General features: G+C 36.2%; 1 protein-coding gene and 1 pseudogene across 6 annotated transcripts in view; one reads left to right on the top strand and one right to left on the bottom strand.

Moving 5' to 3' along the window:
* The window catches only part of DMXL1 (Dmx like 1), a 181004-nt gene that overhangs the window by 120911 nt on the left and 43265 nt on the right, over window positions 1-16828 (bottom strand). For all 6 annotated transcript variants that reach the window (XM_074199607.1, XM_074199612.1, XM_074199608.1 and 3 more), the window contains exons 8-10: window positions 11013-11202; window positions 9916-10084; window positions 647-859 (exon numbers count right to left, since the gene is read on the bottom strand). In XM_074199607.1, the coding sequence (XP_074055708.1) occupies window positions 647-859; window positions 9916-10084; window positions 11013-11202 (572 nt within the window). The remainder of the gene's footprint in view (window positions 1-646; window positions 860-9915; window positions 10085-11012; window positions 11203-16828) is intronic.
* Window positions 12299-14744, top strand: LOC141503326 (interferon gamma receptor 2 pseudogene; annotated as a pseudogene).

Raw genomic sequence — 16828 nt, 5'->3', positions numbered from 1 at the left:
GTGATCCCATGACAAGCACATGAATTGGATTTGAGTGAAGGAGGTGCTGTACTCAGTGTCCAGTCTCACTTTCTCCTCCAGAGCCATCTGGGTCCAGTGGCCAGATATAAAACAGGATGACTGGAGAATGAAGTGACTTATCCAAGGTCACACAGCTAGTAAGCATCAAGTATCTGAGGCTAGATTCAAACACCTGTCCTCCTGACTCCCAAGGTCAGTACTCTATTCACTACAACACCTAGCTGCTCACTTTAGTCTTCTTTGGTAGATTGCAAGGATTGGTACTCTACCAAAGGAGAGTAAAAATGAATGGTCTGCTCAGAGACACAGAAAATAGTAATGCAGGAACAAAAAGAGGAACTAGTATGGAACTAAGCTATAGGAGAAGGTCAACTTATACCCTATCTTAAGAGGACAAGAAGAAGAAGAAGAAGAATGAGAAATGAAAGAAAACAAGTACACATTGATTAATCTTTAATAAGGCAGTTTTAGGCCTATACCTAGATCTTAAAATAGATTACAAAGGGTTAGTATTCAAATATATGATTAGTTATTCCTTATGATAAAAAAATGTATATATGTACTGAAGAACAATTTGACTGAATCAAACTTTTTTAGATATTGGTTATTTTTCTCAAGTAATTACCTTCATCAGATTTTCCATTGACCTGATTCGATTCTTCCATACTGGCTTCTGAAGGTGGTTGTTCAAAACTCTTTCCAAGCTGCTGTAGAAAGACCTCCATCGATAAAGTAAAATGTAATTCTTTATTGTTAAGCCAGTGTACAACAAAAGGCCCATTTTTCTCTTCATTTTCACCAAGGCTGAGAGACGTAATAGAAGGAAGTAAAGGAATGTCTACAAAACAAAAATGGCAAAAATTAATCACTTGCTACTTGATCACATGAAATAATTAAGCTTCATACTTTTGTCATCAGTTGTCTATAAAGACTCATCAAAGGTTTAAAATAAATGTAATCTACACACTGGGCACTCCATATGTTCTCTCATAATCTATAAGCAATTAGATAAGCAATATTTAAAACAGAAAATTAATATCACATGGCCAACTTAATCTTGCTAAATTCATAATGTATTTTATTTCTTATTCAAGTCAATTATAAGCTTAACAACCCTGTTTGAATACTGTTAGGACTTAATTGTTTTGATTAAAGAGTATATTTATGTGGCAGTCATCAAAATTTCCTGGTACTGGTTAAGAAACAGAGAAATGGACCAGTGGATAAAGAGAGGTAAAAGAAACAGTAGCAAGTGATTATAGTAAAATATTATTTGACAAACCAAAAAGACATTAGCTGCTGGGATTAGAAGTCACTTTTTAACAAAAACTGGTGAAAACTGGAAAATAGTATGGCAAAAACTAGGCACAGATCCACATCTCACACCCTATAACCAAAATAAGGTGAAAATGGCAATGTTAGACATAAAAGGCAATACCATAGACCAAATACTCTATCAGATCTAAGGAAAAAGGGAGAAATTTATGACATACAAAAAAATAGAGTATATAAAATGCAAAGTGGATGATTTTGACTATATTAAATTAAAAAGATTTTGCACTAATAAAATCTTACACTTGGGTTTGTCCTTCTTTCTCAAAAAGGACCATGACATCAGGGAAGCAATGCCATAACAAGCAAGTGAATTGGGTTTGAGTAAGGGGGTGCTGAGTTAAGTCACCAACCTCACTTTCTCCTCCAGAACCATCTGGATCTGGGGCCAGATATCAATCAGGCCACGTGGAGATAGTCCTGGATATGAGACAATCAGGGTTAAGTGACTTATCCAAGGTCACACAGCTAATTGTCAAGTGTTTGAGGCTGGATTCAAACTCTTATCCTCCTGAATCCAAGGTCAGTGCTCTATCCACTATGTCACCTACCAATATGTCACCTACCCTACTAATAAAACCAATGCTGCCAAGATTAGAAGGAACACAGAAAGCTGGGAACAATTTTCAGTTGGGGGGTTTGATAAAGGTCTCATTTCTAAAATATATAAAGAATTGAATCAAATGTATAAGGTTACAAGTCATTTCACAATTGATAAATGATCAAAGCATATGAAAAGACTATTTTCAAATGAAGAAATTAAAGATTATTTATATATATATATATATATATATATATATATAAATATATATACATATGAAAAAATGCTCCAAACCATTATTGAATAGAGAAATGCAAATTAAAAAACTATGAGGTATCATCTCACATTTATCAGATTGGCTAAGATGATAAAAAGGGAAACAATATTGGAGAGGTTGTGAAGGAATTGGACATGAACATACTAATGGTGTAGCTGTAAACTAACTCAACCATTCTGGAGAGCAATATGGAACTATGTCCAAAGAGCAATAAAACTAATCATACCCTTTGACCCAATACTAAGCCTATATCCAGAAGAAATCAAAAAAATGGGAAAAGTCCCACATGTTCCAAAATATTTGTAGCAGCTCTTTCTGTGCTGGCAAAGATGTCAACTGAGAATGGTTGAACAATTTGTGGCTGTACTCTAGAGAAGTATGGAATGAATTTCATGAACCAATGACGAGCAAAAGGAGAACATGGTACACAGCAACACAGCAACACTGTGAATTGATCGATTATGATCAATGGTTCAGAGAGCTAGGACAATCCTGGGAGAACTATAATGGACAACATCCACATGCAGAAGGAAAAAACAAAAAACAATAACAAAATCTGAATGAACACTAATGTTCACTTTTTTAAAATTTTTCTTATACTTTTCCCTCATATCCTATGATTTCTTTTCTTTCCCCTTAGTTCTAATTCCTCATATACAAATGATTAATATATAAACATGCTAAACACAAATATATATGTATAATGTTCACTAGACTCACCACTGAGGAGAGGTGGGGGAAGGGAGGGTAGAAGAAATGTGGTAACTTTAAAATATGCAACTGGATGAATGTTGAAAAACTTTCATATCATGTAATTGGAAAAATAAAATACCATTCAAAGAAATGTTCTATAATAAAAAAATAATTTTTAAAATTATCTCAAATAATAAAGAAATAACACAAATTATACAAAGTAAACATCATCCCTCTTAGGCAAAATTATAATGTCACAATCTCGGAGGGAATTGAGTAAGCAGACAATGATTATTTTATGTCATTTATGTCATTTTTCCTAAGAGTAGTTAATTTTAGAGGGACTACAGCAATATAGACACACTATTTAGAGCACAGAAATGATGTGATCATACTACAAAGTATTCTGGAATTATGCAAGGAAAGTATAAAATATCCATAACTATTTTCCTAGAACTCCCACTGCTAGGCATATACATGCAAAAACAGAAAGGAAGTTCCCATCCACACCAAAAGATTTATAGCAGCCTTTTCTGTGGCAGCAAAGAAGTGAAAACAAAGCAATTGTCCAATAATTGAGCAGGACTGCCTAAAATAGAGGGTGGTATATGAATGCCACAGAATATGAATTTGAAGATTTTATAGAAGTATAACCTATTAAACAAATGAACTGCACAAAATGAAGTAAAAACAAGGAAAACAATATACTCAATAGCTATAAGTAAATGCAAAGAACATGAAAACAAAATTAAATGAGTAATTAAAATAATCTAATATATCCCAGAAAAAGAAAAAAAATGCATCTCCCATTCTTTGCTGGACAAGTGAACTGTGAGCATGAAATACTATATATATCAATAGTCACAGGTGACTTTTCTTAAGAGCTTTTTTTTTTGCTACAAGAGTGACTTGGGGTGGAAAGGATATACTCAAAAATGTAAATGATATAAAAACTAAATATCAGCAACAATTTTTTTAAAGAGAAGACACTCGGGGCAGCTGGGTGGCACAGTGGATAGAGCACCAGCCTTGGAGTCAGGAGTACTTTAGTTCAAATATGGCCTCAGACACTTCATAATTACCAAGCTCTGTGGCCCTGGGCAAGCCACTTAACCCCATTAGCTTACAAAAAATCCAAACAAAAATAAAAATAAAGAAATAATTGCCTTCTACTTATTTTTTATTTAATAAAAAGCTGACTCTTTCACAAAGTTCTACTCTACTGCCTCATCTAGGTAAATAGGTCACCCAGAGTTCTTAAATGGTAACTTAAAAGATACCATAAGGTAGCAGAACCCAAGTTCTGTCTACTACCCTTTCTGATCATATATTATCTTCTTTCTAGGGTTTTGTGATGCTGTTTTCTCTTGGTTCTCCTACTTTTGTCTGTCCATGCTTCATTATCTCCTGTTCTGGCTAAACATCCTTATCCCAACCCCTAACTAGAGGTATACTCCAAGGTTTTCACCAGCTCACAAAGTATACCTATATTCCTGTAGCCCCTCCAAAATTAACTGTTCTAATGAAAAATATCTGAATGACTAAAATAAATCATTGTGGCACAGCAGGAAAAAAATTAGAGGAAATGAACTCTGAAGATCTGGGTTCAAATCTCAACTTTTCAACTTACACATCTGCAAGTCACCTGATCACTGAGCTTCAGTTTCTTCATCTGTAAAATGAGGAGGTTGTTGTGAATAATTTCTAATAGTCCTACTTTCTAAGCAAGTCTCACTGAAGCACCATAAGTCTTACACTAATAAACTAACCACCTAGTGTACATGGCAAACCTGTAATCATGTTCTGTTGGTGCAGAACCCATGGCAGAATGGTGAAAATGACGATAAAAGATCTGAGATTCACAATGATTTAGCTATTGGTACCTAAATGTGAGTTCTCTGTCAATAATCAATGGACACACTAATGGAGGAACTGAATCATATTGACCTTTTCACTATTAAGGAAACTATAAGACAGAAAAACTTATGGTTAAATGGAAAGATGGTTTATAAGAGCTATTTCCTCATCCTTAAAAAAAAAATTCACATGATATTATCATCACTTGATTAAAGCCAAAACCTTGGGAAAAAGCTTTATACACTCAGTAATTCTAACTTCCTCTCTTGGTCACTCACTTCTCAATGATTTGCATAATGGTTTTGGACATAAGCTCCAATAGCAATAATCACTAATGTAAAACTGTCTTTTCCAAAGTTACCAATGATCTCTTAATTGCCAAATATGACTGTTACTCAATAGTCATACTTGTTGACTTCTGTATAGCATTTGATAATGTCTACTACCTTCTCCGTTCATATTATCTTCATTCTAGGGTTTTGTGGTGCTGAATTCTCTTGGGTCTCCTACTTTTGTCTGACCACTGCTTCATCATCTCCTGTGCTGGTTAAATATTCCCATCCCCTAATGGAGGCATACTCCAAGGTTTTCACCAGCTCACATGAGTTTTGGATAGATCTCTGGACTAGGGTTCAGGGGACCTGGGGTCAAATCTTATCTTAGATACTTAACAGAGTTTGCAATGTGTGAAAATGGTCAAGTCACTTAGGCTCTCTGAGCCTTAGTTTCTTCATCTGTAAAAAGAAAGAGTTGGACTCAGTGATCTACAACTATAAATCTGTGATCTGATTTGTCTAATAAACAATTTGCTTGAATCTCAGTTCTGCTACCTACCAATTTCTTTTAAAATCTCAGGCAAACCAATTAACTTTTCTATATCTCAGTTTCCTCATCTGCAAAATAAATCAAACTGGACAATCTCTTAAGTTCCTTCCAACTCTAAATCACAAAATCACAGGATCATAGATCTGAAAGAAACCTTAAAAGTCATCTTTTTTTAAAAAGTAAGAGAAGGTCTGGAGAGCCAAGAGGCAGGAATTCTCAGAAACTCTCCCCCAGACCATTCCAAATGCCTAAAAATTATGACACTCTAACCAAATTTTACAGTGGTGGAACCCACAGAAAGACTGAGTGAAACAACTTTCAGGCCCGAGATAACTTGGAAGATCCATGGGAAGGGTCTGTTCCACTGGGGTTGGAAAAGGCTGCAGCACAATCCAGGCCACACCATGCCTGAGTGAACCAACTCCAGCCTTGTAGGAACAACCCGTGAGGTGCCTGGGACCCCGGGCACACTTGGGTTCTTGGCAGCAGGGTAGTTTCCAAATTCCTCAGCCCAGGGATCATCAAGGACAACTTGGAAAACAGCAGGAAAACTCTGCCACACCAGAGTGAGAAAGGAGCCCAGGCCAGCCCAGGCCTCAACGCAGTCCTTCCCCAGGAAACAGTGAAGCCACCCAGCATCTGTTTCCAGAGCACTCAGCCCAGGGAAGGCAAGGGGGTCAGGGGAGACTGCAGAGATCTCTTTGCTTTCCCAAGGACAGGACTGTTGTTTTGCCCATACTCAGATCAGGTCACACTCAGGGGGTCCCATACTGCCAAGGGATGCAAGGACCCTCCTCACAGCTCCAGGGCAGAGGGGAGTGTCTGTGGTCATCCACAGACCAGAGCATAGGCCAAGAGAGCAGTCAGAATCTCTCATAAGACCTAGGAGGAATTGAAGTCCCTGGGGGTGGGGGGGATGTCCCAAAACCCCTCAAAAGCTTAGGAAAGTGTGCTAAAATCAGGTCATAATCTGGGAAAATAAGCAAACAAAAGAAGAAAAAGGATCTGATCACAAACAATTACTTTGGTCCCATGTTGGATCAAAATACACACTCAGAAGATGACAAAGTAAAAACTTCTATATCCAAAGCCTCCAAGAAAAATAGGAATTGGTCTCAGGCTATGGAAGAACTCAAAAAAGATTTTGAAAATCAAGAAAGGAAGGGAGGAAAAACTGGGAAGAAAAATGACAGTGATAGAGGAAAAACATAAAAACCAACTCAGGGGCGGCTGGTGGCATAGTGGATAAAGCACCAGTCTTGGAGTCAGGAGTACCTGGGTTCAAATCCGGGCTCAGATACTTAATAATTACCTAGCTGTGTGGCCTTGGGCAAGCCACTTAACCCCATTTGCCTTGCAAAAAACCTAAAAAAAAACAACAACACCAAGTCAGCAGTTTGGTGAAAGAGATAGAAAAAATATCAAAGATATTATAAGATATATGTTAAAAACCAGTTGAGGTCAAATGGAAAAAGTCAGTCCAAAAAGATCAATGCAGAGAAATATCACCTTAAAAAGCATAATTGGTCAAATGGAAAAGGAAATCATAAAGGTCTCTGAAGAAAATAATTCCTTCAAATGTAGAATGGAGCTAAGGGAAGTTGCCGACTTTTGTGAGAAATCAAGAAAAAATAAAACAAAACCAAAAGAATGAAAAGAAAATGTGAAATATCTTAATGGAAAAACAACTGACCAGGAAAACGATTCCAGGAGAAATAATTTAAAAATTATTAGGCTACCTCAAAGTCATGACCAGGAAAAGAGTCTAAATTTCATTTTTTTCAAATTGGATTTCTGAAAGGCAGTGGGGTTAAGTGACTTGTCCAGGGTCACAGAGCTAGGTAATTATTAAGTGCCTGAGACTGGATTTGAACTTAGATCCTCCTGACTACAGACTCAGTGCTCTATCTACTGTGCCACCTAGTTGCCCCTTTAGACTTCATTTTTAAAGAAATTCTCCAGGAAATTGCCTTGATATCTTAGAAGCAGAGGGTAAAATAGAAATTGAGAGGATCCACTCATCACTTCCTGAAAGAGATCCCCTCAAAAAACTTCCAGAAATATTATCGTCAAATTCTAGAACTCCCAAGTCAAAGAGAAAATATTACAAGCAGCCAAAAAGAAACAATTCAAAAATCATGGTGCTACAGTCAGGATTACACAGAATTAAGCAGGGTTTCAGTAAGGGATCATAAGACTTGGAATATGATATTCCAAAAGGCAACCTAATTACAAACTAGAATCAACTACCCAGCAAAACTGAACATCTTCTAATTATCAATGATAGAGGGAATGTGGGAAGTCTGGGACACTAACAAATTGTTGGTGGGGCTGTGAACTAATCCAAACTTTCTGGAGAGTCATTTCAAATTATGCCTGAAGGGCAATAAAAACATCACTTGTACAAAAGTATTCATAGCAGCTCTGTTTGTGGTAGCAAAGAATGGGAAATTAAAAAGGGATGTCCATCAATTGGGCAAAAGTTGAGCAAATTGTGGTATATGTACATTATGGAGCATTACTGTTCTATGAGAAAGCAGGAGGAATGAGAATTCAGAGAAGCCTAGAAAGACTTCCTTGAACCAATGCTGAGCGAGATAAGCAGAACCAGAAAAACACTGTACACCCCCATCAGCAACAGTGAATGATAATAGACTTGCTCATTCCATCAGTGCCATGATCAGGGACAATTTTAGGAAATCTGTGATGAACAATACCATCTGTATCCAGAGAAAGAACTGTGAGTTTAAAGGAAGACCACTGTTACCTTCAGTTGTTTGTTTGTTTTTTTTAGGTTTTTGCAAGGCAATGGGGTTAAGTGGCTTGCCCAAGTCCACACAGCTAGGTAATTATTAAGTGACTGAGGCCAGATTTGAACTCAGGTACTCCTGACTCCAGGGCTAGTGCTCTATCCACTACGCCAGCTAGCTGCCCCATTACCTTCAGTTTTTAAAAAGTTCTCTTATGTATTAAATAATTTTGCTATCTCTAATATTTTCTTTCTTCCTTATGTATCTGGTTTTTTTTTTCCTTGACACATTCAATTTTGATCTATGCATACCATGTAAACAAATGTAAAGACTATATCAGACTGCCTTCTGTTGGCGGGAGAGAGGAAGGGAGGGGAAAATTGTAAAATTCAAAACCTTTTAAAAAATGATTGGTAGAAACTACCATTGTATATAATTAAAAAAAATAAAATATTTATATGAAAAAACAAAAATGAACATCGTCTTTCAGGGGAAAAGATGGACATTCAATGAAATGAGGGACTTTCAAACTTTTCTATTGAAATGACCAGAGCTGAATAGAAAGTTTGATTTTTCTGTGGACAAGAAGGGCCAATTATGAGGGATTTAATGATGCTGAACTTCATGTTTTGCTATATGGGAAGAAGATACTGATAACTTATATGAACCTTCTCATTTACTAAAGCAGTTAGAAGGAGCATTTATAATAGACAGGACACAGAAGGGAGCTGAACATGAAGGTTAATATATTATAAAGATGGAGTTAATGGGCAAGAAAGAAATGTACTGGGAGGAAAGGAAAGGAGAGGTGGAATGGACTAAGATATTTCATGTAAAAAAGAGGCAAGAAAAAGCTTTTGCAATGGAGTGGAAGGGGGGAAGGTGAAGGGGAACGAGTGAGTGGTCATTCTCATCAGAAGTAATTCAGAGAGGAAATAGCACACACACTCAATAGGGTACAGAAATATACCCAAGGAAAAAAGGAGAGGAAAGGGATGGGAGAAAAGGGACAGGGGGAGGTGCAGGTGATAAAAGAGAGGGAAGATCCTAGGAGAGGGTAGTCTGATACAACGCACTTTTGAGGAGGGACCGGATGGAAGGTGAGAGAGAACAGAATAAATAGGGGTAGGGAGGAATAGAATGGAGGAAAATAGTTAGGAATAGCAACTGTGGGAAAAATATTGAAACAACCTCTCTGATGGAGTTATGATAAAGAATGCAATCCATCCCAGAAGACAGCTGATGGTATCTGAATACAAACTGAAGCACACTTGTTTTCCCTCTTATTTTATTTTTCTTGAGGTTTCTCTATCTTTAGAGAAGGGGGGAGGGGGTGATTATATTTACTTCTACAGTAAGACTACTGTAGTAATATGAAAATAATTAAATAAAAGATAAAGAAAACCAAGATCCAGAGTTATGGGTCTAGCCTAATGCCATAGAGTAGAGCTGGAATTAGAAATTAGGTCTTTGGTTCTAAAGTATTTGGTACCCACATTCCACATTTTTTATCTATAAAATGCAAAAAGCATAGCAAACATGAATTTTTTTTAAGTACTAAAAAAGAATGCCTTGATACTACTATATCCTAAACAAAGTTTTTGGGGAGCAAGGATTACCTGTGGCTGGGTTGATGCTGGCTGCAATGTGAAAGTGGCAAAGTGCATTGGCTTGCAAAGGTGTATTCCTATGGACCTGATGAGGATTCTGCTGATGTGGTAGGAAGCCAGTATGTGCTACGAGTGCAAGTGATCTTCTTCGTCCTCTACGAAAATGTCTCAGGTTTACCTATGTAGATAAGATTTTGTTTAAAGAGCATGCTTACTCTTACATACTACATATATTATTATTCATGTGTTTGTTTTATGAGCTACAAATACATTGACCACTGACTAAAGATGTTTAGAAACCTTCTTTCCAGGGGGCAGCTAGGTGGCACAGTGAATAAAGTACCAGTTAGGAGTCAGGAAGACCTGAGTTCAAATCTGACCTCAGATACTTAAAAACTGCCTAGCTGAGTGACCTTGGGCAAGTTACTTAACCTTATTACTTTCAATAAATAAAAATTTTAAAAAAACCTTTTTTCCTTAAGTGATCAGATATATTAACTTCAACACTACTTCTTCAATTTACTACATTATATATTAATTCAAAGTTTTATAAAGTTAAGAAAAAGCTAAAAAAGAGAAACTCCATTCTACAGCAATCTCAGTTCTTTTACTTAGATTGAATTTATTTTCAATAACAATTTCATACCAATAGGGTTTGTTTATCTTTTCTTCGGTTGGTTTTTTTTTTTTGGCAAGGCAAATGGGGTTAAGTGGCTTGTCCAAGGCCACACAGCTATATAATTATTAAGTGTCTGAGACCGGATTTGAACTCAGGGACTCCTGACTCCAAGGCCCATGGTCTATCCACCGCACCACCTAGCCGCCCCTGTTTATCTTTTTTAGGCGTGATGCTTCAAAAATTTCGTAGCAATATTTTCTTTTCCTGAGTCTTGACTTTTTATACATATATAAGATAAATCTAATTAAACTTAAATTAAAAATAAGGTCATACAATCTGATCATCTATAAAACAAAGAATACAAGCTGGGTAGTCTCTATTGTTTCCTTCCAAATCTTGATTCAATGACTTATAAGTCATGTTCTAAAAATCTTGTGGCAAATAAAAAGCTTAAAGTAAAATGAGACATCTAAACCATAGTACTCACTTCCAAAGCATTTTGAACTTTTTCCTTACTGGAAGCATTCCTCTTGAAGTTATTTGTTAAATTAATTGGGTCAGTCCAATGGTTGTAGTTTCCTTCATATAAGAGACTATCATTTGGTAAAAAAGTCTCTACCCATAGACGGCACACATTATCCTTGCAGCAAGTCAACAGTACATTACATACAGAAGCCCTGTGGAAGAAAACAATATTGACGATCCAAATCCAGTACAAAATATTAGCATGGCAACCCCAGAAATTATCTAGTGTTATTTAATTATACATTCAATTTTTAAACTATCAATAAAGAAAAGGTTAAAGTAAATATAAATATTTACTGTGTTCAAAAGGGTAACTGTATAGCTCTGATTATGTAAGAAACCTCTAAGGAAATGCAACACCACTGTCCACACCACAGTGCTTCTATTAGTCTTAATTCAGAAACTAACTACTTTGATTTCCAAAACTGTTTCATGATCTGAGATTGGTGTTGTCTTGAATGAAATTTTAATCTCATGAAAATGGCTCAAGTAAAAATATACAATATACTCTAAATACAGGTTTATTTGTTTTTTAACCAATTTTTATCATGATAATCTAGTGGAATTTATGGACCCTTAGAAGAATAATGTTTTCTTAAAAAAAATTTTAAATTGAAAGAAAGACTAAATTTCAACTGGTGGTCAGAAAAAATGAAGATTTAATTGTTTATTTTCTCCTATCCAATCTCACAAAAATCTATCCATGGAACCTTTGGGAGTCTACTGATCCCACATTAAGAGACCAGGATCTAAAATAATCTATGTTGAATTTTTAGATATTAATTACAATCTGAATCAATTCTTGCTATATGGCTTTTATTAAGTGTAGTCATACAGTATTTACAGACATTTTCTACAAGGAGAACTCACATAGTATAAAACAGTATTTTAAGTATATATTTTTCATTCAGAATATGAAAATATCAAGTTTCAAGAGTAAAAATGGTGTTTTTCAAATATATGCTACTTTTCAATTAGTGACTTTTTTCCTCCTGCTGAGTTTACCTCAATACAAATTGAAAGGAAGGGATAAAGTGAGAAAGGAAAGAAGGAAAAGAGGAAGAAAGAAAAGGAGGAAAGGGGGAAGAAAGGATTTAATAAGTATCAGTTATATGACAGACACTCTGCTAAGCACTTTAGAAATATCTCATTTGATCTTCACAACAACCCTAGGAAGTAGATGTTATTGCTACCTGCCATTTACATTTGAGGAAAACTGAGGTATTTAGTTGTCTCTAAGGATTAATGATGAGTTCATTAAATACCCTCGGCAATCACCAGGTAAAAGGCAATAAGCCCTTTCAAAATAATTTGTTTCCCAATCTTTACAACTAATGTTGCTGACAAAGGACTCATTTCTAAAATATACAGAGAAGTGAGTCAAATTTAAAAAAAAAAAAGCCATTCCCCAATTGACAAATGGTCAAAGGATATACAAAGGCAATTTAAAGATGAGGAGACCAAAGCAATCCACAGTCATATGAAAAATTGCTCTAAATCATTACTTATTAGAGGAAATGCAAATTAAAGGTTCTCTGAGGTACCACTTCACACCTCTCAGACTTGGCCAATATGACCAGAAAGGATAATGATCATTGTTGGAAGGGTTGTGGGAAATCTGGGACACTATTACATTGTTGGTGGAGCTGTGAACTCATCCAGCCTTTCTGGAGAGAAATCTGGAACTACGCCCAAAGGGCAACAAAAATGTGCATACCCTTTGATCCAGCAATACTACTACTGGGTCTATACCCTGAAGACATGATGAAAAAGGGTAAAAGCATCACTTGTACAAAAATATTCATAGCAGCCCTGTTTGTGGTGGCAAAGCATTGGAAATCAAGTAAATGTCCTTCAATTGGGGAATGGCTTAGCAAACCGTGGTATATGTATGTCATAGAACACCATAGTTCTATTAGAAACCAGGAGGGATGAGAATTCAGGGAAGCCTAGAGGGATTTGCATGAACTGATGCTGAGTGAGATGAGCAGAACCAGAAAAACATTGTACACCCTAACAGCAACATGGGGGCAATGATCAACCTTGAAGGACTTGCTCATTCCATCAGTGCAACAATAAGGGACAATTTGGGTCTGTCTACAATGGAGAATACCATCTGTATCCAGAAAAAGAACTGGGGCATTTGAACAAAGACCAAGTACTATAACCTTTAATTTAGAAAAAAAAACTGATATCTTATTGTCTGATCTTGCTATCTCTTATACTTTATGTTTCTTCCTTAAGGATATGATTTCTCTCTCATCACATTCAATTTCGATCAATGTATACCATGGAAACAATGTAAAGACTGGCAAATCACCCTCTGTGGGGGGGTGGGGGAGGGAAGTAAGATTAAGGGAAAAATTACAAAACTCAAAATAAATAAAATCTTTTCTAAAAAAAAAGATTCATTTTGGGGCAGCTAGGTGGCACAGTGGATAAAGCACCGGCCCTGGAGTCAGGAGTACTTGGGTTCAAATCTGGTCTCAGACACTTAGTAATTACCTAGCTGTGTGGCCTTGGGCAAGCCACTTAACCCTGTTTGCCTTGCAAAAACCTAAAAAAAAAAAAAAAAAAAAAAAAAAAAAAGATTCATTTGGAGGGGCGGAGCATGTCTGGGAAGCCTCTGAGCCAGGGCACTGGCCTGCTGGCCTCTGCCCCTTCCTCCCAGCAGCCTGCAGCTTGAGCTGCCCACCGGCCCTAGCAGAATTACTTACTCATCTACCAGCTCCATAGACCCCAAGAATTCACCTCTATAATTTAGAACAAGTTCTAAGCTGGGATCCTGTTCCCATAAGCAATCTTACATGTCCAGTGCTCTACAGTGTGGAATATAAATACCTCAGTAACAATTGGAGCAAGGTGCATTGTGTTAATTGTACCAGAATTGCTGAACCAATATGTAACTTCACAGCAGCCAGAAGTCCTGGGTGTTTTCCATATTATTTCAATGTTCTTTTACATGTTAAAGCTGAGCTAGGAGAGCTCATTTCTGACTGGGCATCAGTTCCTCAGTTTCGGCATTTGCAAAGTGCAACAATTGGACCTCCTTTAGATATTATTGTAAGGCCCGCAATTAATGGCTCTCTTATAATCAGCTTCCAGCCTCCCTTCAAAGAAGAATTTAGATGTTATGTCTATTACTGGGAGAAAGGGGGGGGGGGGGGGCGGGAAGGTTGAGTTGGGCCCTTTCATCTACCAATCCATTCAATTGAATGACTTAAAAGTCCCAAGTGAATACTGCTTCCAAATGAAAGCAGAATTGTTCTTTGAAGGGAAGGGACATGGAGGACAATTAACATATTTTGTCATAAAACTTCAGCTAAGACTTCAACTAAGCTTCTACAAAACATTATAATAATCCTTTCGGTATTAACCACATTGATTCTTCTGGTCCTGATTTATTATGTTCTGGTACCATATTTCCAACATCTAATAAAGAATTATTTTCATTCTCCAGGAATCCCATCCCAGAAAAGAGGATTTAAGGGATCCCAATGAACCTATTTTAGAGGTACTGGACAAGAACAACTTAGTGGAAGAGGATTGCTGGGTTTCCTTATCTATTGTTTCCTGCACAGAAGACAATCATGGTGTCTTCAGCAGTAACTTAAGCAACATTTGTATGGATAACCAGTCACATCCAAACATGACCTAGAGCCAATAAACTGTAAAGATTACTGTCTAAACTTTACAAGAGGCCATTTCCCCATATTTCTGTCTACCACAGATGCCATATTTAAGGACTTGGGATGAATTTTATTTTCCTTTTTAAATGCACATTACTGGCCTGGTGAATGCTCAATTATAAGCTATCTTCCTGGCCTAGAAAAAAACACTTCTTAATGCACCCCCCAAAAAACACTAAAAGTATCTCTTAAAACATGTACTACACAGCTACAATACCTTAATTGAGAGGCAACCTAAGAATAATGGAAAGAACTGCAGTCTAGGAGCTGGATTTTTATTTTCCAGTTGCACCACTATTTTCGCTGGGTGGCCATCAGCAAATCTCTTCACCTCTCCCTGCTTCATTTCCTTCATCTGTAAAATGAAGTTGAACTATAGGAGCTTTCAGGTGTTTCCTACCTCTAAACTTCCCTGGCTGGTACCTCAATGAAATTGTAAGTTAAATACTGGTCTTGGCCATGTTCCAGTTCTAAGAAAATGTTTTCATTTAATTTTTGTAAATAAATATTTGTTAATTACAAAAAAAAAGATTCATTTGGGGGCAGCTAGGTGGCATAGTAGATACAGCATTGGCCCTGGAGTCAGGAGTACCGAGTTCAAATCCAACCTCAGACACTTAATAATTACCTAGCTGTGTGGCCTTAGGCAAGCCACTTAACCCCATTTGCCTGGCAAAAACTGAAAGAAAAAAAAAAGATGCATTCTAAAGGGAAAAAAAATAATTTGTTTCCAAAAGTGATTTAAAGAGTGACGAAACTGCCAAAAAGAGTACATTTTTTATTTTATCACCACTTTCTGTTTTGGTCTGGCTTTTTAAATATTTGTTCAACACCTATTTTCAAAAATTATACAACATATTTGTCACTCTGTTGCTGTTTAGTATGTAACTGGAAGACAGCAGGAAAAGAAGCTAGGTCTAGTGAACCAGAGCATATATGAAAAGGAGTCAGAGCGACAATGGAATTGAGAAATCTGATAAACAGAAACAAATTAAGATGACAAAGATATTGGAGAAAAGAGCAAAATGAGCAGTCCAAAATTCAAACCAGCCATCAGAAGATACGTAATAACAAAAATGGATGATCAAATGTTAGGCAAACATTTCATAACCAGGAGATTCACAGAACTTAAAGGAACAAGACATAGCTGGTATGTGACAGAGTATCAGAGAACCCATCAATGTTACTTCTCCTGATTTTACTTAACCCCTAATTAAGGCAAGTAAATACCTTATCTCAAGCAAAACATTAAGATCCACAGAGCTTGGGGCAGCTAGGTGGTGCAGTGGATAGACAACTAGCCCTGGAGTCAGGAGGACCTGAGTTCAAATCAGACCTCAGACACTTAATAATTGGCTAGCTCTGCGACCTTGGGCAAGTCACTTAATCCCATCGCCTTAATCAAAAATTTTTTTTAATTTAAAAAAAAAAAAGATCCACAGATGACAAATGAAAATAAAAGACTGTATGGGGATTAGATAGTTTTTTTTTGACAGTTGTTCCTGAATAATCTTCCTGATTTTTACAACAAAACATGATTTATTTTTATTCACAATAAAACAGCATTAGCTAAAAGGATTAAAAAACCACTCATTTTTATTCCAGTTCATAAACTTGAAATAAGATTTGTAAATGTCAAGAATATCCAGTCTAAGAAGGAATGATTTAAAATAACAAAAAATCTGCAGTTCTATTATAGCGATCATCTAAAATGTTACTTGATCGTTATGAATGTTTTATTGAAAAGACTGTAAATTATTTTGTGGCACAAAGCAACGAAAAAAATTTATAAAATAGCATTGTAGTGACTGAGCAAGAAAAATATAATCAGAAAATAGGAGGGAAATAGCTTCTTAGAATACAGAAGAAAAAACTGGAGAAGATGTAGCTATATGGTTATATTACTGTGTAGCCTAATGAAATACTACTTTATTTTTGAAATGGTGCTTCTTAGACCAAAAAAAAAAGCAACAAAATTATAAGATTATTAGTCCACAAAAATGCTTAACTTGACTTCATTATTAAATTACTGAATAGTAAAATAGAGATAAAAGTAGGAAAAATTCATTGAAAAGAAACTTGATAATTT

Source organism: Macrotis lagotis, chromosome X, assembly GCF_037893015.1.
Source record: "Macrotis lagotis isolate mMagLag1 chromosome X, bilby.v1.9.chrom.fasta, whole genome shotgun sequence".
In the NCBI taxonomy this organism is placed as follows: domain Eukaryota; kingdom Metazoa; phylum Chordata; class Mammalia; order Peramelemorphia; family Peramelidae; genus Macrotis; species Macrotis lagotis.
The sequence above is the reverse complement of the archived record's forward strand: the minus strand, read 5'-3'. Positions and strand labels throughout refer to the sequence as shown.